General features: G+C 39.2%; 1 protein-coding gene across 2 annotated transcripts in view; it reads left to right on the top strand.

The window, feature by feature from the left end:
* Window positions 1-20,319, top strand: part of LOC109973776 (oxysterol-binding protein-related protein 2-like) — a 24,555-nt gene extending 4,236 nt beyond the window's left edge. The window contains exons 1-14 of one of the 2 annotated variants that reach the window (XM_020623585.1): window positions 2,040-2,107; window positions 6,750-7,066; window positions 11,355-11,478; window positions 12,330-12,405; window positions 12,907-13,041; window positions 13,908-14,005; window positions 14,101-14,283; window positions 14,454-14,561; window positions 15,695-15,784; window positions 16,154-16,274; window positions 16,727-16,852; window positions 17,358-17,481; window positions 17,829-17,919; window positions 19,223-20,319. In XM_020623585.1, coding sequence (XP_020479241.1) covers window positions 7,030-7,066; window positions 11,355-11,478; window positions 12,330-12,405; window positions 12,907-13,041; window positions 13,908-14,005; window positions 14,101-14,283; window positions 14,454-14,561; window positions 15,695-15,784; window positions 16,154-16,274; window positions 16,727-16,852; window positions 17,358-17,481; window positions 17,829-17,919; window positions 19,223-19,325 — 1,416 coding nt within the window. In that variant the 5' untranslated portion in view covers window positions 2,040-2,107; window positions 6,750-7,029 and the 3' untranslated portion in view covers window positions 19,326-20,319. Of the gene's footprint in view, window positions 1-2,039; window positions 2,108-6,749; window positions 7,067-11,354; window positions 11,479-12,329; window positions 12,406-12,906; window positions 13,042-13,907; window positions 14,006-14,100; window positions 14,284-14,453; window positions 14,562-15,694; window positions 15,785-16,153; window positions 16,275-16,726; window positions 16,853-17,357; window positions 17,482-17,828; window positions 17,920-19,222 lie in introns of those variants that run through there. The other variant, XM_020623584.1, reaches the window with a different exon arrangement.
* The last annotated feature ends 1,733 nt before the right edge of the window (window positions 20,320-22,052 follow it).

Here is a 22,052-nt window from a genome sequence, read left to right as displayed (position 1 = left end):
AGACAACCAACTAACAGATGATACCTTTTCAGCCTTTCTTAAGGAGTCCAGAACCGATGATGTTGACGTTAGCACTTAATTTTTCCAAATTGCTTCAGGCAATGGATGTACTCTGTCAGTCTTGTGATTGAGGTCAAGTGAATTTGAATTCATACCTGTTGTCATTTGTATTGTTTGTGAGCAGTTCACGTTAAAATTCTCCCCTGGTGATGGTCATGTAATATGAACTGTACTTCCATTTTCCTTCCTTCAGGCAGCACTGATGCATATGCAGATGATAGACAGTTTTAAACTAGCAATAGGCCTACATGAAAAATAAGTAGAACTGTATTGACTTTATATATTGCAGCGTTAATGCTATTCTTTACTACTATGTAATGTGTTTTTTTTTTTCTCACTCTAAAATAGTGTAATTTAGGCCAGGTGCACCCTATGGCAAAAGCCTGAGTTTGGCTGTGTAGGTTAAGGCTGTGAGATTGGAGACGACTCTTGGATTTCTGAGTCACGTGATGATGGCCGTTCATTACATTTAAACATCACCAGGATATAGACGCAATCTTTTGTACACAATCTTCAAGGGTTGTAGTGTGGGATGTATGAGAACAGGTTCCAAGAGCTCTGACAAATGATTGCTAAACAGCCTTTTCTGTAACAGAGCTTACATACACGCAGGTGCTATTTAGCACCCTAACTCTTGTCTTTTCAACAGTTGATTGCTAAAGCCGCCTCCTAGTGCCTCACTATTTCTTAGATGGCAAAGGTTTGAAAAAACACACTGGTTACTTGAGGTACACTTCTGGTTTTAATTTACCTACAACCATCTGTACAAAGCACACATTCCTCAAAACACTCACATTCTCAGCGGTTCTGTCCTCCTCTGCACAAATTAGTACACAGACAACACCCATAGCAAAATGCTGCATTGTGTTGGACTCTCTCTGACACAGTGGCCTGTCTGTGCTTCTTGTTCACAACATTGCCTTTCAAGCTGCATTCACATCCTCCTTCCTTCTCTCAGATCAGCAGATCAGACCCATTCCCTTGATCCCAACGTCTAGATACTACCTAAAGCACTTGGCCTGTTAGCACCTAATAAAAATTTGTCCCTCAGAAGCAAATTTTATTCAAAAACCTACCAACAAAACACAAAAAGTAAAGTTTCCTGAGTTATTTTCTTCCATCTTGTTCTGCACTAACATGTTGCTGAGACAAGAAAGTAAGTGTAAGGTTGTTGAGCAAAAAAAAAACAAAAAACAGTAGAACTGGACTCTTTGTCCCATCTTTTTTATGTTTCATGTGTATCTGAAGAACTGCAAATATTTGCTACAGTAAATTCTTGTTCTACAAAGTTTTGTTGTCTTTTGTAATTTTACCTTTGTGTGACTGTGTGTTGTTTGAATGTTGGGTGAAATGGGAGACTGAAAGTGACAGAAGGCCCATCTCCTTAGCCACAGGTTTTTGCAGCAGAGTCTTTCCAGTTACTCTTAAGTGACAATAGAACAATTAGCAAAATAAAGATGGTCCTAGTGTTGATAGTGACAACCAGTGGTTTTTGCAGCCCGAATAAACATTACACATTTCAGTCAAAATGTAGAAAATGTTTCTCACTTTTTGATAAAGTTGGAAAAATTCCTAACATGGAAAAGAATCAGTTGCCCACTCAGAAGTCACTGGTCTGAAGTCATCCTACTGTTGTTTCAGGCAACTTCATTTGAATTGTTTCACTTGTTTGCTGGTCAGTATGGTCTGTTTCACAGGTTATGCTCTCAGCGTCCATGTTGAATGCTTCAGTACGTATGCGACTGGCTTGTGGTATGTGTTCTACAGTTTGCAGAGGTGTGCCACCTACAGAAGTAGGTGTGGTAAAGAGAAACAAAGAGGTGTTTACGTGTGCATACTGTATCATTGCACAGTACTAGGCTCCGTCTCACATAGCGACAGCTCTTGTCTCTTAATTTCTTTGTGCCTGTCTCTCTCCTCACCTGTCTCTGGTCCTCTCCCTCTGCATCCCCGCGGCTTTGGATGTTTTTGTCATCCCTCGGAAGGCATCACAGTGAGATGTTACCAGGCTAGTAGCTGAACACTGGATGCATGCATGGTGACATCGGTAGGTTGAGTTTTGACTATCAAATCACTAGATTATTGGTAATGACGTTGCTACATGGTTTAGTTTGGTATAACCTGTTTGCTTTGAGATAAAATGAGTTGGTGAAGCCTTTGGGGTCAATAGAATTTGGTTGATTGGAGGCTGTAATAATGATTTTGAACCCTAACATAATGTGAAATGTTTTAAGGCCTAGTGGTGCTTCTATTCTGGTATAAACAAATGCAGTACAAAATCTTATCAAAAAAGGTGTCGCAGCGCTTATTTGAAAACAATTGAATAATCTTTTTGCAATGTAGTGTTGGCTCTCTTAACAAGGTCAGTTTGTAGTCAGAAATTTAGTGTTGAATAAATGCTACACAGGAAACCCCAAGGAAAAAGATATCACCAAGGGGATGCTTTGTTCACCTTTTCTCTATTTTTCTCTACTCCTAACCTGCCTGATGGAGATATTTGTATTCCTCTGTATTTGTGTGCAACCAATGAGTAAGAGAGTTTCAGATTGGGGTTGTCTGTGATAGGCTATTGCCCAAGCATGGAGGAGTGGGCTTGTGGTGTGTGTGTATGGTGCCATGTCTGTAACGTCTCACAGATTTCAGTGCGGAGAGAGCGATATGATGTGAGAGCCTGTTTCAGCCAATCAGAGAGCTTTCTGTCCTTGTCACTGTGTGTGCACATGTGTGAATTTACTTAGTGTATCTGCACAGTTATGGAATGGGAAAGTAATTTGCTTTAAAAGCATATGATTGATTGACAGAAGATGAAAGAGCTATTCAGTACAAAGTAGTTTTTAGCCTGTACAAATAAAATACAGAAATATTTCTTGTCATTGATGTAGAAGAACTTAATTTCACCCTCATTTGTAGGTGTTGAGAGATGCAGAGAGCCATTTGTTCTGCAAACCATAAACCAAGACTAATTTAACTCTAACCTGACAAATCTACAGCATTTATCAGTATGATATTAACATTTTAGCTGGGATTAATTTCCTGATATTGTGCTCTTTTTTTAACCTTGCAGAACTAAATATTGAGGCCTTTTTGTCGAGTGAGCCTCCTCAACTGTGTCTCAAACATTTTAAGGAGCAGAGTTGTTTTAACAGCTTAGAAAGGCCAAGTACAGCCTGAGGGTTGTAGTTTAACCAGTAGTTGTCATACTTTTTCTCAAGTGTCGACACATATTCAAAAAGAATTTTCTTATGATCTGAATAGCTTCTGTGCACTCCTGCCCACCAGCTTTAACAATGGCTCTGCTTTTTCCAGGTTGTAAACTGAGAACAATCTAAGACATAAGCCTAGAGTTTGAATCGGTGATGTGTTTACTCCAAGGACAATATGATGCTTCCTGTTGCTTAGGACAGAATTGTCTAGTGACTCCAGGCTTGGTTCATACCAGTAATGCAGTAATCATATCCCTCGCTATCTATGTTGCTCCACCTTTCCCCTCTTTATACCCCCTTAGTGAGAGTTTCACTGGGAAGTGTGGCTGGTCAGATGTCCATGCTGCCTATTTCAGATCCTAAAAAATGACAAGGAAGGTTCAGTAAAGTGTCATTATGCTTAGTATGAATGGGTTCAAACAGTTCAGCAGCAATAGGGTTGTAAAGTGTGGCAAAAGGGTGAACCTGTAAAAAGGCCATGCAAAAGAGATACTCCAGGCAGCCTTGTTTTCTGTATTCACAGAAACATAGCCTATCATCATATGTCATGGTTTTATTTTGACCTTGGACTGAGGTATGTGGATATAGTTCAGGTTTCGGCTGTTAATGGCCCAAAGAAGCATTTGATACAATATCACATAAAGTGGATCATACCATTCCCACTCCACAACATGAGCCGCCTCATGACAGTAGCACACAGACTGCAGCATTCATGGGCTGATTTTCCAATTATTTTGTGTTAATTGGTCTACATATTGTCGTTCAACTCCAGCGCACTGTATTGTGGCAAGCGCCGTTCTGGGCAAGTCTGCCTCTGTGTCCTGCCTAGGTTGAGGGTTATCTTCTTGCCAGTGTTTGTTGATTTGATTGTTAACAGTATAACTCAAAGTAATAAATTGATTTTGATGAAATTTTTTTGGAGAGGTAGGGTATCGGCCATGGACAAGTTCTTGGATTTTGGTGCTGATCTGTATCATGATTTGGTTACAGGAAGGAAGGATCTCTTTATTCAGAGTCAGACTGATGTTTAAGTATACGTGCTTGTAACATATTGAAAAACATAGATGTTAGTTTCATTGGAACAAACTAACCGCAAGCAAAAAGTTCAAGGTTAAGATATTAAATTAGCTGTTAGAACAGTTGAATACCCAAGTGTCATCCATTGTGTTTAACTTATTGATCGTGGATGCCGAGGACAAAGTTCATTTGTGTGCTGAAGGCGTTACAATATCTGGCAAAGGTAAAAACCCTTCCCATGACCGGAGAAAGACAGAGTAGGAGGAAGGTAAAGGCAGAGTTGCTTTATCCCAGATTTAGCATTTCACTGTCCAAAATGAGTAACTGTATGGAATGAGTTGTCTCTGTTGCGATTTAATTACACTGCAGGTATGTAAGAAATCTTGTAACTCTGAAAACCTAAAAATATTCTATTATTTGCTGTATTACCCAAAGCTACCTTTCTGTATTGCTCATAAATCAGCTGCCTTTCATTAATTTTAGAAGAGCAGAAGATTCAGTGATATTATCTAATGAACACTTGTTTCATGAATTCTTTTTTTCATAGCTACATGACTGTAGATAATGTCCAATACTACAGTTAAGGTTAACCTGCTAGCTGAGTCTCTGTAACGTACACTTTGAACATCTGGTGATTGGTTTTCACTAGTGTTGGAATTTGTCAGAGGACAATAAAAGGGTATACAAAAGGATATGGAGTCTGAAGATGCTGGTTCTTTCTGGAGTAGCAAAGAAATGCACTTCAAGTAATATTAAGAATATTATTTGAACGTTTGTAAATTAAAAAAGCTAAACTACTCAACACATCAGTGTTAAGGATCTTTCCTAATCATTTATACTGGAAAAAAAATCTGAAAAAAAATAAGTTCAAACTTCTAAAAATCTTATCTAGCATTCACTGCCAACTTTCGACAGGCTCATTGGAAGGTGCAGCATTTAGTTAATAATTAATTGACTATTCAGTCACCAGTTCAAGCACTATTGCTAGTTTTTTGAGCCCATGTGTGACTTAAGATAAAGTTGAAAAATTAAAGTGGATTTGGTATTGGAGAGGAAATCCCTGCCACAAATGAAGGATTCGGTGTGTAAGCCACAGTTTGTTGCATTTGCCAATTGGGCTGTTAATGAAAATTTGGATTCCTTGTAGTGTTACTAAGGTCAGGCATGTGAGTTGTGGTGTGACAAATTGATAAATTATGCGTCATCATGGATCATATTCTGTCACTGTGTTGAATGTGCTGATGTTGATACTGAGATAAACAATGAGTAAGTGATAGAAAAGAGACATTGCCTTTATATAAAGTAGAATAATGTGATTTGCTGCCATCAGAGCAAAGCGTTTCCATCCAAGAGCTCTTTGTGTTTCAACTGTAACTGACATAGTCATTAACCTTTTAGTGTCACTGCAACAAGTATAATGTATTGAGAGATTAAACTGAAATTACACACTGCTCTTTTGGTTGGTTCCACCTTCACTGAGTACTACCTTTAATGTTTCATATTAAACAGGATGAAGAAAGCCCCATTTTTGTATTGCACTAATGACATATATTTTTGAGGACCACATAGTTTAATACTGTAAATCAGAATTTTTGGCTAATCCAAAAACTGGCAAAGAGGCGGAGCACGAGTAGGGCTTGCTAGACAGGAAACAGCTGGCCACCTGTGGCAGAACCATCCTGCCTGTCACTCAAACCGGCCATTCCATTAATGCATAGGTTTTAGTCTCAAATGGGTGAGTTTAAGGGAAAAAAATATATATATTTTTCAACCCCCGTACAACTGTCATGGAAGGGGAAATTAGCTATAGAGACCAAAACAGTTTTTTGTATCAGGCTGTAAACATTTTGTTGTAAAGTTGGGCAGTTTAACATAGGAGTCTGTGGGGATTGGCTGCCTTTTGGAGCCGGCCTCAAGTGGCCGTTTGAGGAACTGCAGGTTTTGGCACTTCCACACTGGCTAAATTTCTCAGCCTCGGAGGCTGCCACTTGATTTTGAACCCGCTGTTGTTGCCCCAAGAGTTAAAATGTTAATTTTGCTAATTGCTCTTATAAAGGAACTTTAGAAAAAAAGTTCAAAACTTTGAAGCTACAGTGTACCAAACAGAAGGTAACAAACACTCAGAACGCCCATGGAAGTGGTGCTCCAAGTATATACAGTAACTACTGGACCTTGTGGGCCATGATAGACAAGCCTGTTGCCCAGCCAGAGTGAGAAGATTTTTCAGCTGCAGTAGTCCAGGCGTCCATTATGAGGGCATGCACAGTCTTCTCAGCTTGATGTTTTCTTTAGAAAGTTCTAAGCTGTTGCCTAAATTGGAGATTAACAAGTGATTAAACTGTGTGATTGTCAGTCCTGACTTTGACTCTTGTAAACACTGGTGGATACTTGACTGTTCATTTACCTTTCTTTAATCCAGAGTAAAGTCCAACTCAAGACTTAAATTTTGTTTCTTTTGTGTTTCTACAGGTTATTAATTTGCTACACCCAACAAAGCCAAAGAAGAGCTGATCTTTGAACTGAACTCTCCTGTGGTGGCTCTTCTGCTGGTCAAACTGTCCAAAATAATCAGATTGTTTGGGACACTCACTGGATATTGAGCGAACATTGTGCAGTTTCCGTGGTGACCAGAGGGACTTTGATTGACACGTCTCCCTCCAGCCGAACTGTGAAGGGCTGCCATCCAAAGGAACATGTGCTAGAAGTCGAACATCTGTCCTAAACAAACGGCCAGCTTTGACTCTAGAAGATGAGCAATGAGGATGAGTTCTACGATGCCGTCACAGGTGGGTGCTCTGGAGTAGAGGGCGTGAGTGTTTGAATCACAATCTGAATTAATCTATTTTCTTAAATGTACACCAATCAGCCAACAACAGTAAATCCACCCGGTGTTTTTAGTGTTATAGTAGACAGGGGGCCGCATGGGAAATATGTATACCGGTCATGGTTGACACACAGCTTTCTGCATATAGGGTTATGGAGCTGCAGATGATAATGACCCCTGGCCACCATGACATTATGACCAACAGGTGGATTTAATGCTGATCGGTGTATGTCATGATGTGACAACCATTTGCAGGTGGTCTAATCAGGTGGAAAATAGTTGCAGCATTTTGTATTTTTGGAATTGCAAAACTCAGTTTTGTATTCTTGTATGTTACTTAAATGGTAAGGTGATCTTCACAGAGTCGGTTAGAGATATTATTTTAATCTGCTGATTATCATAGTTTTAGATAATAACCAAAGACAATAAAAAAATGTCTGTCATGGATTCTTATAGCCCAAGGCGATGTCATGAAACTGCCTGTTTTGTTCAACCAGACAACCTAAAATATAAGGGATCACATCACAGAAGCAGCACGTCTTCTGACAAGCTGGAACTAGGAGACGTTTAGCATTTTAACTTTAATAACAAAAATAGTTGTCAGTTATTTTTCTGACTGATTAATAGACTCATTGTTGCAACTCTAAAATCATCAATGCGGTTGCGGACCAAATGGTTCACATGTTGGCAGAAATGTGCTCCCTGTGGATTTGAACACAGTTTTTTGAAAATTGCATGGTATTTATTTTGTTGTTTTTGTTCGTAGGACTCTCAGCTGAGTTTTGTAATTTCACAACCCATGTCAGGACCTTTTTCTCTTTTTATGAATGTTGAGGCTATCTGTCCTAATTAGATGGCCTGCTCTGTCTCCATCATACTATAGAAGCATAATAGCATCCAATGGAACCTAACCTGCCTTAGTCTGATGATTATATCAATAATTCAGTGGTTGGCTGTCTTGTGTTCATGAACAGTAATGTCAACAACACCCTGGACTCTGACAGAGTAGTGGTTGTGTATGTTGCCTGTATTGTTTTGTACTGTATTTGCAGAAACAAAGAAATAGACATAGTGTAAAAAAATTATTTATTTTTTTTATATTTAGTATGGTCTGACTTTTCAGACTGTGCAGGGATGAACTATATTTGAAACCATTGCATCCTTCTCATGCTTAAACAACCTGAAGGAGCTTCATTCATTCTGATAAATACTAATTGTGATCTTAGTACACACTGTGCATAGGCCTGTTCCTAGGTTATTTATTGGATGTCAAATTACAGTGTATTTTATACACGACACACTTAAGTAGGACCAAAATCAGATCTTATTATATTCGGGCTTGATCAGCAGAACCCCTGCCCAGTGACGCCCTATGTGCTGGTATGGGATGGTGAGTTTTCTTAGCCAGTAGTTGCTACTGGTGAATCTTAAAACTTTACTTAATATGTTTTGTTTTGGAGTATGCGCATTAATGTTTTTCAGTCACCAATATTTGTGCTTCCACTTTTACGGCCCTGTTTTATAAACATGATGATTTTCTTGTCCAGTTCGACTGTTCTTCTTTCCATTTTGGATGTTCACATGAGAGGCCTTTGTTTTACGTAAATGTTGAACATACACTACCTGATACACACCTGGTGCCTTTGACGTCACGCCGGCGGCTGAATGAGCATGTTTACTGAACGATAACAAACCATTTGGCCTATTTGAAGCTGTTAAAGCTCCACCTTGATTTCACCACAGCTCGACCCTGCAGGTCACCTGTCATGTTCAGGCTGCCGCCCAGGGGTGTGTCATCACCACCACATGCTTAGTTATTGTTGAGTCCTACTCAGTGATGTGCCAGTTTACTTTCACTATCAGGCCCATTAATGTAGCTTTTTGCTATATCTGAAATTGAGATAACACAGCTCAACAGAAATACAGTGCCTTGCGAAAGTATTCGGCCCCCTTGAACTTTGCGACCTTTTGCCACATTTCAGGCTTCAAACATAAAGATATAAAACTGTAATTTTTTGTGAAGAATCAACAACAAGTGGGACACAATCATGAAGTGGAACGAAATTTATTGGATATTTCAAACTTTTTTAACAAATAAAAAAACTGAAAAATTGGGCGTGCAAAATTATTCAACCCCCTTAAGTTAATACGTTGTAGCGCCACCTTTTGCTGCGATTACAGCTGTAAGTCACTTGGGGTATGTCTCTATCAGTTTTGCACATCGAGAGACTGAAATTTTTGCCCATGCCTCCTTGCAAAACAGCTCGAGCTCAGTGAGGTTGGATGGAGAGCGTTTGTGAACAGCAGTTGTCAGTTCTTTCCACAGATTCTCGATTGGATTCAGGTCTGGACTTTGACTTGGCCATTCTAACACCTGGATATGTTTATTTGTGAACCATTCCATTGTAGATTTTGCTTTATGTTTTGGATCATTGTCTTGTTGGAAGACAAATCTCCATCCCAGTCTCAGGTCTTTTGCAGACTCCATCAGGTTTCCTTCCAGAATGGTCCTGTATTTGGCTCCATCCATCTTCCCATCAATTTTAACCATCTTCCCTGTCCCTGCTGAAGAAAAGCAGGCCCAAAACATGATGCTGCCACCACCATGTTTGACAATGGGGATGGTGTGTTCAGGGTGATGAGCTGTGTTGCTTTTACGCCAAACATAACGTTTTGCATTGTTGCCAAAAAGTTCGATTTTGGTTTCATCTGACCAGAGCACCTTCTTCCACATGTTTGGTGCGTCTCCCAGGTGGCTTGTGGCAAACTTTAAACGACACTTTTTATGGATATCTTTAAGAAATGGCTTTCTTCTTGCCACTCTTCCATAAAGGCCAGATTTGTGCAGTATACGACTGATTGTTGTCCTATGGACAGAGTCTCCCACCTCAGCTGTAGATCTCTGCAGTTCATCCAGAGTGATCATGGGCCTCTTGGCTGCATCTCTGATCAGTCTTCTCCTTGTATGAGCTGAAAGTTTAGAGGGACGGCCAGGTCTTGGTAGATTTGCAGTGGTCTGATACTCCTTCCATTTCAATATTATCACTTGCACAGTGCTCCTTGGGATGTTTAAAGCTTGGGAAATCTTTTTGTATCCAAATCCGGCTTTAAACTTCTCCACAACAGTATCTCGGACCTGCCTGGTGTGTTCCTTGTTCTTCATGATGCTCTCTGCGCTTTAAACAGACCTCTGAGACTATCACAGTGCAGGTGCATTTATACGGAGACTTGATTACACACAGGTGGATTCTATTTATCATCATTAGTCATTTAGGTCAACATTGGATCATTCAGAGATCCTCACTGAACTTCTGGAGAGAGTTTGCTGCACTGAAAGTAAAGGGGCTGAATAATTTTGCACGCCCAATTATTCAGTTTTTTATTTGTTAAAAAAGTTTGAAATATCCAATAAATTTCGTTCCACTTCATGATTGTGTCCCACTTGTTGTTGATTCTTCACAAAAAATTACAGTTTTATATCTTTATGTTTGAAGCCTGAAATGTGGCAAAAGGTCGCAAAGTTCAAGGGGGCCGAATACTTTCGCAAGGCACTGTAAATATGCAAATACCACACTGTTTTAAAACCTGCCAGTTCATACTGTGACGGTGTGGTTTTGCAGTGAGGAAATCTGTTCTTGCAACATGAACACATAGTCTTATTCTAATTTGTTTTCAAGTTTTTTGTTTTTCTGCTTTGTCCCCTAACTCCTTTTCAGTGTGTCAATCTTTTCATGACAATAATATTGCTTTGAATTTAGAATATCAGGTTTACAGTGTATTTAGTTTGATTTCCATTTCATTGCAGCTATTGCAAATCTAATTAGATGCCACTGTTCAATATTGCTGCATCATAACAAATTATATGCGTTTTACTATTATTTAGTCTGGCTAAAAGTTTGGAATAGTGGATATACATGTAAAAAAAAAAAAAAAAAACATTTTGAAAGACATGCACTGATGTGTCATCAAAGAGGTTAGTCAGTGTAAACGGTTTCAGATCAATAAAATTTGCCAGTCAAACTGATGCCAGAAGTCCGTGATGCAAAACGGCACGCAAATTACTGGCACTGTCTGTGGCCATCTAAAGTTGCAACCAAAACAGTTTCAAATGATTATAGACCCACAAGACAAAATCACCTGCCAGCAAAATACCAGAACCCTCTGTGCCTCTGTTTTTTCATGAGACTAGTTTTAAAAATTACCTTCTCTTTTGAAATTTATTGCCTCATGTCATAATTCCTGTCCCACAGGCCTGGACTCAGACGAGTCGTTTGAAGGGGTGTCGGAGGCCAGTTTCAAAGATGCACTGATGCACAGCAGCAGTCAGAAAAACAATGGATCAGTGCCGCAGGAGAACGGCATCAAGAAACACAGGTACTGCTACATTCTTGCACCGCATACCATCTGCAGCTTTAATTTGTACCATCTTAAATATCCTACTGAAACCAGTACAGTGTGCTGGGCAGGGTCACCGCTTCACATACTTACTTCACAGGTGACACTGCTTTTCCCTGAGCCAGGAGGAGTTCTTGCCTTAGGTTTGACTTTAAAATACAGAACTACAAATAACACATCTGTGATGTACATGCATTTTTATTTTGTGTTCCCATTGTCTAAAATATATATCATGTTTTAAATAAAAAGCTGATACAGCAATTCGTGATAGCCACATTTTTAACTGCACACAGAATGTGGACAAAATTTTGTGCCAAAATTTGGCAATGATTTAGGATGGCTTGAGGTACAGGAACTTTGTTCCCACATTTTGTTGTAACTTTATTCCTCACCTGTTGATCTGCCTGTTTAGTGCACCTCTGCACTCAGATCTTGAGGATGGAGGCCTTAATATCTGTTTAACAATTCCTGCCATGTAACTGAACTGTGGCTATTTCAGTGTGGATAAACTGAAAACTTCAAAGCTGAAAAGTTGAGCCAATTTAAATGCCATAACTGCATTTCCAGTTTATAACTTAGGAAGAAGCAGTCTTGTTACAGTATGTATAATCTTCTGCTGGAAGTGAAATTCAGCAGAACTCATGATAAATAACAGGATCTTTATTCCTTTTATTTAAATGTGGTGTGACTGACTTGATGACCATGAAATATTGATGTCCCTTCAGAAGAAAGAGACGATGGTTTTCAAAGAAAATACATTCTAAATGTCCGATACTGGGGAAGCCTGCTTTCAATTCCTGCTCACTCATTTAAATTTTCTTTCATTTCAGGACGTCATTACCTGTGCCCATGTTTCCCAAAAACACTGTCAGTGTTTGGAGTATCCTGAAGAAATGCATCGGACTGGTGAGGACCCACAGCAAATCCAGTGCTGCTTTACTTTGTTCTCATTTCACAGTGACAAATACACTATGCAGAGGGACAGTTCTTAAGTGAGCAGTTAAGATGTCTTCGTAAGTGACAAACTATTTTAGCTCACACAGAGCTTAGTCTGATCTTAGCACTTAGTGGATGATATTACCTTTTTCAGTCAAAAAGAGATTTTCAGTAACTACATAATCATTTTAGAGGCCATATAAAAAGTGACAAATTGGAATTATGTCAAGTATATAAAATACAAGGCCTTTTTGTTATATATATATATATATTGATATAAACTTATATTTGAATGATGAACATCAACCCATTGATATGTCACAATTTTTTTTTCTTTCAATTAATGCAGTTAGTTTTGCATTGGTTCCATGGGACCAAGACATAAGGCATTTAAGAAAAGCAAATTATTTTAAACATTGTGATAGCTGAGGTCAAATCTCAAATAGACTTGTTGTCGTGCACTTTTCATAGGAACTGTCCAAGATCACGATGCCCATCGGCTTCAATGAGCCTCTGAGCTTCCTGCAGAGAATCACAGAATACATGGAACACACTTACCTCATCAACAGAGCCTGCTCGCTGCCTGACTCCATAGAGCGCATGCAGGTTAGAGTGCGACACACAGACGCGTCATCTGCATGTACTTTTACAGTTGAACTCTCTGTCATCACATACATCCGATCACCTCTGTATGAACTTGAAAGAAATAATCGACATTTTCATTTGTAAAATGTCGTTTTTGGCTGTGTGATTGGCAGTGATTGTGTGATTTATTTAAATAAATCCTAAAAGTGTCAGCTGAGGCAGATTCAACAACCACCAGTACTTGGTATACAGTGGGTATGGAAAGTATTCAGACCCCCTTAAATTTTTCCCTCTTTGTTATATTACAGCCATATGCTAAAATCATTTAAGTTCATTTTTTTCCTCATTAATGTACACACAGCACCCCATATTGACAGAAAAACACAGAATGTTTGACATTTTTGCAGATTTATTAAAAAAGAAAAACTGAAATATCACATGGTCATAAGTATTCAGACCCTTTGCTCAGTATTTAGTAGAAGCCCCCTTTTGAGCTAATACAGTCATGAGTCTTTTTGGGAATGATGCAACAAGTTTTTCACACCTGCATTTGGGGATCCTCTGCCATTCCTCCTTGCAGATCCTCTCCAGTTCTGTCAGGTGGGTCTGAATACTTTCCGTACCCACTGTAAACATAAATAATTAGCAATTTTGACCCTGGTAGAATTAGTCAACAAATGACTTGCATAATAAAAATGGAAAATAACCAAAGGTCAGGGTCATTTAAGTTGGCATGCACCCAGCTGACACACAAGACTACTGATAAGGCCCTGCTCTATAAAATTTATGTGCAAACATGCATGGAAATGCATACATGTACACACTGTCATGTCTCTCTCATGCACACACACATATATACTAACTTAGTTTGTTGTGTTTTGCTTCAGGCAGTAGCTGCTTTTGCTGTGTCAGCAGTGGCACCTCAGTGGGACAGAACTGGAAAACCCTTCAACCCTCTGCTGGGAGAGACCTATGAACTCACCAGGTACACACAACACACATGACGCACACCTCTTTTTTTTAATGTCTCCAGTTTAAACTGTGCATTTATCCTCTCCCCTCCACCCCTCGCGTCTCCAGAGAGGAGCAGGGTTTCCGGCTGATATCAGAGCAGGTGTCCCATCATCCCCCTGTTAGTGCCTTCCATGCAGAAAGTCTGGCTGGGGATTTCATCTTCCACGGCTCCATCTACCCCAAACTCAAGTTCTGGGGCAAGAGCATTGAGGCTGAGCCTAGAGGGACCATCACACTAGAGCTACTCAAGTGAGTCTGAAAGGGAGGCTGGCGTGATTCTGTGATCCAAGATCAGCTCCCCAGCTTCACTTCATCCATCTTCTTTTTTGCTATTTTTTTCTTTCCTTTTCCATTCCTGTTCTCCCTCGTCTACCAACACTCCTTCATATTATTTCTGTTTTTTTCCCCTTCCCCTCCAGGCACAACGAGGCGTACACATGGAGTAACCCTTACTGCTGTATACACAACATCATTCTGGGCAAACTATGGATAGAGCAGTATGGCACAGTGGAAATACTGAACCACAGGTATGCCAATGATTCATGCATGGGAATTGGTGCCTTTAATGTCATTTGTTGTTCTTAAAATGAGTAGATAGAATGTTTTAACACTGATTAGCTGCAGTAGGAGCAGAGTGCATTTTTGCATTTTACAACTTATTTCTTGGCATAAATATACTGTAGTTTGTTTTTAGTATAACAGACATGGTAAATCTACAGGGACCCAGACACAACAATTTGTAATTAGACACATACAGTATTAGCATGAGCTAAGATTATGAGATTAATACTTGATGTATAAAATGACAGACAATAGTAAAATGTACCCCTTATCATTTCCTGAGGCCCAAGGTAAGTTGGTTGCTTTGTCTGAGCAGCAGTTGAAACACAAAATGTAGTACATTTATAACACACAGTCGCAAAGCTTGAATTGTCATTTTTAATCATCATTATTGCTAAATAGCATAAACAGTGACACATGATTTTCTTTTTTTTTTGGTCCAATACAAGTCTGTGAAGTTGTCGATTGAACATATGGGTGGTCAACAGGACCGGCAACATGACTGAGCCTCACACACACACACACACACACACTCTCTCTCTCACCAGTCTTCACCCATGACCATCCAGCCTTTCAAAGGACACTGAACCATGGTCAAGTTCATATAAAGCACTGTAAACCTAAGTCTGAGATGTCTGTTGCTCACAGAGCTGTTCAGCACCTACATTTACTCTGTCGGTGTTTACTTGGTTACTGTAGACGGTGGGTTGTTTACTCTGTTTATCTTTTCAGACTAACAGCCCCATGGATCAGTTTTAAACCTTTATTCAGGGAAAGTCTGCAAAGCTTGAAATCACCTTACATCTGTCATGTTCCGTGTGAATTTCACGTCGTCAGTACTCTTTCTCCTGAAGACTATACACTTCAGTTTGAGACTTAAGACTCAGTTTTTAATGTCATTGTTTGAACATTTTTATATAAACTTGATAAAGCAAAGTGCTGCATGTTACATTAAATTCAGTGGTTTTATTGTAGTCATTATTAAAACAATGAAACATCAGTAAGATGGCATCAGAACTATTTAATTTCAGTTTTTACAAAACCTCACCTAGTGGAGGGACATTAACAGCTTCTTCTTCTCTGCTCTTTTCTCCTGCAGCACCGGAGACAAGTGTGTGTTGAATTTCAAGCCCTGTGGGATATTTGGCAAAGAGCTGCACAAAGTGGAGGGATACATCCAGGACAAGAGGTTGGTTTATTGCTTCATCAACGACAGTATGAAAGTTCTATTATTTTCTAGAATTTTAACTTTTAGGAAGCTGTTGTACTAATCTGGTTTTTCCTTTTTCTGCTCATTTTACATCTGCTTAAACTTTCTTCTCCATTTTCGTCTGTAACTGTTCCTCTTCTTCCTTATTTCCTCTGTACATCTCTTCCTCCTCCCTTTCTCTCCTTTTTGCTTCTCCATTTACATTTATTCTCTTTTCCATCATTTGCTTCTTGTGGTTTTCTATATTTTTTTTCTACCTTGCTTCCTTTTTCATCTCCAATTTTTGTATTCTGTTGCTATTCACCTCTCCTTTCCTCATCTTGTTCCCCTTCCTTTCTTTCTTTCCAGTAAAAAGAAGCTCTGTGTCATCTATGGGAAGTGGACTGAGTGCATGTGGAGTGTCGACCCTCAGGCCTACGAGGCCCACAAGAAGTCAGAGAAGAAAGGAGACAACAAGAAGCAAAAAAATGTGAGAAGTTAGAAAATCTACGATTTGACACCTGTCCTTTCTGGTTACCCTGCTTATTGTTAGACTGGAATTTTTTAGTACACATATGTTGCCAGATTCTGACATTGTTGGGCTTTTTCTATTTTATGATTTTGGTGATAGTTCCAATTGTTTTCTTTTTCCTCTTAAATTTCTCATGGTGTCCACAGTGCTCTGTGTGGTCTTATACACATAAAACACCAGGCGTGTGTAGGTCAGTGCTCAGGCTTTTAGCTTTTCAGCTTTAGTCTGCTTGGTTATTTGTAGTCGAGGATAATAGCTGGGAAGTGTGTAGCTTTCCTAGTGGGGTTTGAAAGGCTTGGACTGAAGCAGGACAGATCATAACTATATATAGATACAGTGAAGATGTTTCTAATGTAGTTATAATGTGTGTGGGGCAAAACAGCAGTAAAAGTGAACTATATATTTTCCAGGAGGAGCTGGAGGGAGCGGAAAACGATGATGCAGACGATATGCCTGAAGTCCAGGAGACGGTGTCTGTCGTACCTGGAAGCACTCTGTTGTGGAGGATAGAGTCCAGACCGGCACACTCTTCTGTGGTACAGTAACGCGTCCACGCACACACCAAGCCGCATATTTCTGTCTAAACCTGACTTGTGCCCGAGTGTGCGGCCAACAAGTTTATAGTATATAATGTCCAAACCCAACCTGAGCCTGTAGTGTTTTTTCCTTATTTCTTAAAACGACCTGGACATAATTCCTAAATCTTTCTCCAAACCCTTGGGTTAGGCTCAGTTTGGGTATCCACACTTTAACACACACAGGTGCAAACTACACACAAGTCATGCGGTGCCATTACAAATAAGAAATTTGTCTGTTTCCAGCACATCAACTTATAAATGCTTAATTATGGTAAACTGAAGTCCAAGCTTTTCAAATACAAAAAAACACCACAAACATGCAGTCCAGTAAAAAAGAATAAGCTGTTATCAGTTGATTTAAGTCAGTGATTAAACAGATTTGATGCATGTGACTGCATTAATAGGACACATGTTTATATTTGCAAACAAAAACTCAACGTCCCTAAATCCTTTCTTTCTCCAGATGTACAACTTCACCAACTTTGCGATGGCTCTCAATGAGCTGGAGCCTGGCATGGAAGCCATCTTGGCCCCAACTGACTGTCGCTTCAGGCCTGACATCAGAGCCATGGAGAATGGCGATATGGGTAATTTGATTTTAAAGTCTTTAAAATCATCTCTGCTTGCCAGAAAACACAGTAACTTTTTTGCCAGTAGTATAATCTGAAGTTACACCTGGTATTAAGTTTATTCAGTTAAGACTTTTCAATAAGACTACATTTCTGCTGCAGATAAATTAATACGCATGCATGATGTATTAAAATGACTCCCAGTGGGACAAACAGAATATCACTGCTGCCACCTTCTGCTGATCTAAGTGTTTACACCCTGATTGACCTGAAATGAAAATGTATCGTAGTACAAGTCTTTTTTACTTGATTCAGAAGCTAAATGGTACAAGGTAACAGAGATATGGCTTTTTGTCCTCGTGCAGAGAAGGCCAGCCAGGAGAAGGAGCGACTGGAGGAGAAACAGAGAGCTGCCAGAAAGGACAGAGCTAAGAATGAAGAGGAGTGGGTGACTAGGTAAGAAACACAGTATTCAGTGTTCTCGAGCATTTAATTTAATTCACTTTAACATACAGGTGATTCATACATAACCATAGCGTTGTTTCACAGCAAATTAGCTGTAAAATAGTAGGTGCATCATGTTACAGAATGACCAAACTACCACCTCCATTCTTTTTACCGAATTCTCAGCAAAGCAGCAAATCAGCACATTTCTCAAAATGTTCAAGGTTTCCTCTTCTTACATGGTGCCATGCTCACGTTAGCATTAATAGCAGCCAAATAACTTGTTTTACTAATGTTAGTTGCTTTATGGAAAATCTCACATTTACTCCAACTTCATTATAACAACATCACTCTGTGATGATCACTTGGTATTAAATTATATGTTAAACTATTATAACAACACTGACACATCAGAACATTAGTGTAACGTATTGAAAGTGCAGACAATAGGCAACACTGACACTGCGGTTCCATGAGAATATTAAATATCACAAACTTACTGTAACTTTAACAAGCCACTGTCAAGAATCAGTGAAGGTAACGCCTTGTTTCCACAATCCTCGGTATATGTACGAAATCCATTAACCGACATTCACTCTGTGATGATCACTTGGTATTAAATTATATGTTAAACTATTATAACAACACTGACACATCAGAACATTAGTGTAACGTATTGAAAGTGCAGACAATAGGCAACACTGACACTGCGGTTCCATGAGAATATTAAATATCACAAACTTACTGTAACTTTAACAAGCCACTGTCAAGAATCAGTGAAGGTAACGCCTTGTTTCCACAATCCTCGGTATATGTACGAAATCCATTAACCGCGGTATTCTCAGGTCACACATTCATGTAGTCCTCGGATGTGCACCTGACACCCCTAAACACAAATAATTATTTCCAAATGAGTGTATATTGGACAGTATTATATTTATTTATGTCTGTACTATTATAGGGGAAACACTGAAACCCCAGCTGACAATGAGTGAGAGGCAAATAACACCAATATTTTCTGCTGCACTTCTGGAGGCCTTCTGGCACTTCTTTACCAACTTTCAGCACAGTATTACATAACAAAATAAAGTAAAAATACGCGGTATTCTCAGGTCACACATTCATGTGCACCTGACACCCCTAAACACAAATAATTATTTCCAAATGAGTGTATATTGGACAGTATTATATTTATTTATGTCTGTACTATTATAGGGGAAACACTGAAACCCCAGCTGACAATGAAAATAAAAATAAATAAAATGAATGGTTTAAAAAAAACAAAATAATGACATTTAATCTGTTTGTTTTTCAGGTGGTTCCAGTTCGGCACCAACCCATACACTGGCTTGCAGGACTGGCTCTACACTGGTGGCTACTTCAGTAGGAATTATCAAGACCTACCCGATATCTACTGATAGCTGGCTAGCCATCATCATCATCATCCTCATCCTCCTCCTCCTCCTCTGTAATTTGCAGTGATCACAAGTTGGAGAGACATATTAAGAATCTGCATATCTACCTTTACACCCATCTTCATTTCACTGCCTTCATTGTCATCATCCCTCTTTACCGACACACCCATCACAGATTGGAAAAACTTGTACAGAAGGCGAATGTCTGTCAAACTGCAGCCAGCTTGATGTTCTCTAAGTCTTCAGGTGTTATTCTCATCGTCTTGTGTGACTGTCACCTAGTGACACTTCTCATCTCTCTGCCCTGGCATGGTTTAGAGCACAATAACCATTTTATTCTTGACCAGCGGCAGAGTTGGTTTCTCTGAATCACTTAAAACCCCACAAACTCACAGGTACAGTCTGAATGTTCAACATCTTTATAATCAAATCTCAGTCATCCGAGGAACTGCCAGCCAAGCTTGTGGAAGGTGAGAGTTAACATGGTCACATATTATTGAGTAAAATCAACATGAGGTAAGACAGAATAATCCTAGTGATGGATTCATGAACAAGGACGGACACCCAGTCACTGGGGAGATCAGGGATGTGAATGCTCCTTTGACTGAAGATGGATTTTGAGGATGCTTCTTCATTTTTGAAAGCTTTTAAAGACAAACACTTTAAAATAAATATAGATCACATAGAACTCTTCACAGAAAAACTATTCTAAAGAAATACTGTTGACTAATTGGTCAAGACAAATCTAGTAAATGTGAGCTCGTTGTTCATATGTCATAACCCAAAAACATTTAGTGACCACTGTTACTGTCCCATTAACCTACAAAATAAATCAAGACATCCAACATTAAATGCTTGTTTCTTTGACAGTAAAGTGGGATGTCCAGCATTCAGAAAAGAAACCACACTTGGCTTATGGCCTCTACACTCACCGGCCACTTTGTTAGGTACACCTGTACAATTCTGTGCAAACCTTCCAGCTTAACATCTGTGTTTTTTGAAGCTCAAAGTGTTTGTTTTTGGTGAAATTGTCAAATGTATAAATTCAATTGTATGTTTATTAATGAGGTCACAGTTAAAGGTGGTGTTTTACTGGACTACATTATATTTAGAGGTCTTCCTAATATTCTGACCTTCTCATTATCTAGTTGGGGAGGACAAAAATAGAGACACCTCTAAATATAATGTAGCCCAGTACATCAGCTTTAACTATGAGCTCAGTAATAATTATAATTGAATGTATACATTTATGATAATTTCACCAAAAACTGAAACATTTTGAGCTATAAAAACAGATGTTAAAGCAGAAGTATTACACTGAATTGCATACAGTTATACAGGTGTACCTAATCAAGTGGCCAGTGAGTGTATTTGTAATTTTAGTTTAACAATCCGTCATGCTCCTAACATGGACATGCTCTGTGTGGGGTTCTAACAGGAGAAGTAGAGCAGCTGAAGTTCAGATCCAGAGCTTAAGAAACCCTGAGGTGAATGTGTCTGGCTGTTATCTTATAGTTTACTCAGCTTCTTGACTATTTACAATCCCTGATCTTCAAAGAAATATTTAGGCACATTTCTGTTGTCTGCCAGTACAGAAGTCAGTCCAGTTTTGACTTTTGAAACAAATATTTAAAATTATGTGTTAAACTTGAATAACAATGAGGAAGTTAAAAATAATAGTAAATTTAAGTAACAGTACATGCACATTTATCATGTGAATGAGTTAAAACGTGTACTTAAAGCCATATTAACTACAAGAGAGAGTGGATTTGCTGTGTGAATGACAGGAATTGGACTATGTGAACACATAAGATTTACATTATTATGATTATTTATCTTACTATCATAGCATGATTAAAAACATTAAATATCATTCATGTCAGTGTAATATAATGCAACATACTCTGCTGTCCACCGGCTGGATTGGATGTTGGAGCCTGGATGGATTACTGAGCAGGTCTACTGGGCACAGGTCAGAGGGCGCCTGGGCTTCACCTGCAATAGGTCACTGAAACACAAAGAGAGAGAAAATGACTACAAGGAGATGCAAAGCAACCACGCAGGGTAGCAAAATGACTACCAAGGGACACAAACTACAAACGACATGGCCAAGATGCGTGCAGCCCTTTGCATCTCTTTCAGTCTTGTTTCTACTGTATATACACGTCTGTGCCTAGGGGCCCACTGTCTCATAATCCATCCTCTGTGTTCATGTATCGTCTCTTCTGAGACTGATTGTAGTGAAATGGATCAGCATGTCAAAATTTACTAAAATGACAAAGTTGTAACTGCTCTAATAGATGATAGCACTGGAAAGGGCAGTAGTCGTGGAAAGGACTGTGGGCGGCTCTCAGGCTGACGGCGTGAAACCCAGCTGGACAGAACCCTGTAACTCAGTGAGACATCCTGTGCATTGTGCATCTTTCATTCAGGCTGACGGCGTGAAACCCAGCTGGACAGAACCCTGTAACTCAGTGAGACATCTTGTGCATCTTTCAGCATTTTCAATATTTCAAATGCACAATATTTAGCTGACAGTATTTTGTGTTTCATTGTCACGGGACTCAAACGTCCATTTAAATTTGGGGAGGAAATCCAAATGCAGATAGAAGATGTAAATTGTAGCCTGTTAGTCGGACATCAGGCCCCAAGGAAACACCTGCAGTAACATAATAGGAGTGGATTAGACTGACCTGGCTTTAATCCCTATCAAAAATAATGATGGTTTTT

The sequence above is a fragment of the Monopterus albus genome, unplaced genomic scaffold (genome assembly GCF_001952655.1).
Source record: "Monopterus albus unplaced genomic scaffold, M_albus_1.0 scaffold305.1, whole genome shotgun sequence".
In the NCBI taxonomy this organism is placed as follows: domain Eukaryota; kingdom Metazoa; phylum Chordata; class Actinopteri; order Synbranchiformes; family Synbranchidae; genus Monopterus; species Monopterus albus.
Note: the sequence above shows the minus strand (reverse complement) of the source record. Positions and strands in the feature narration are given on the sequence as shown.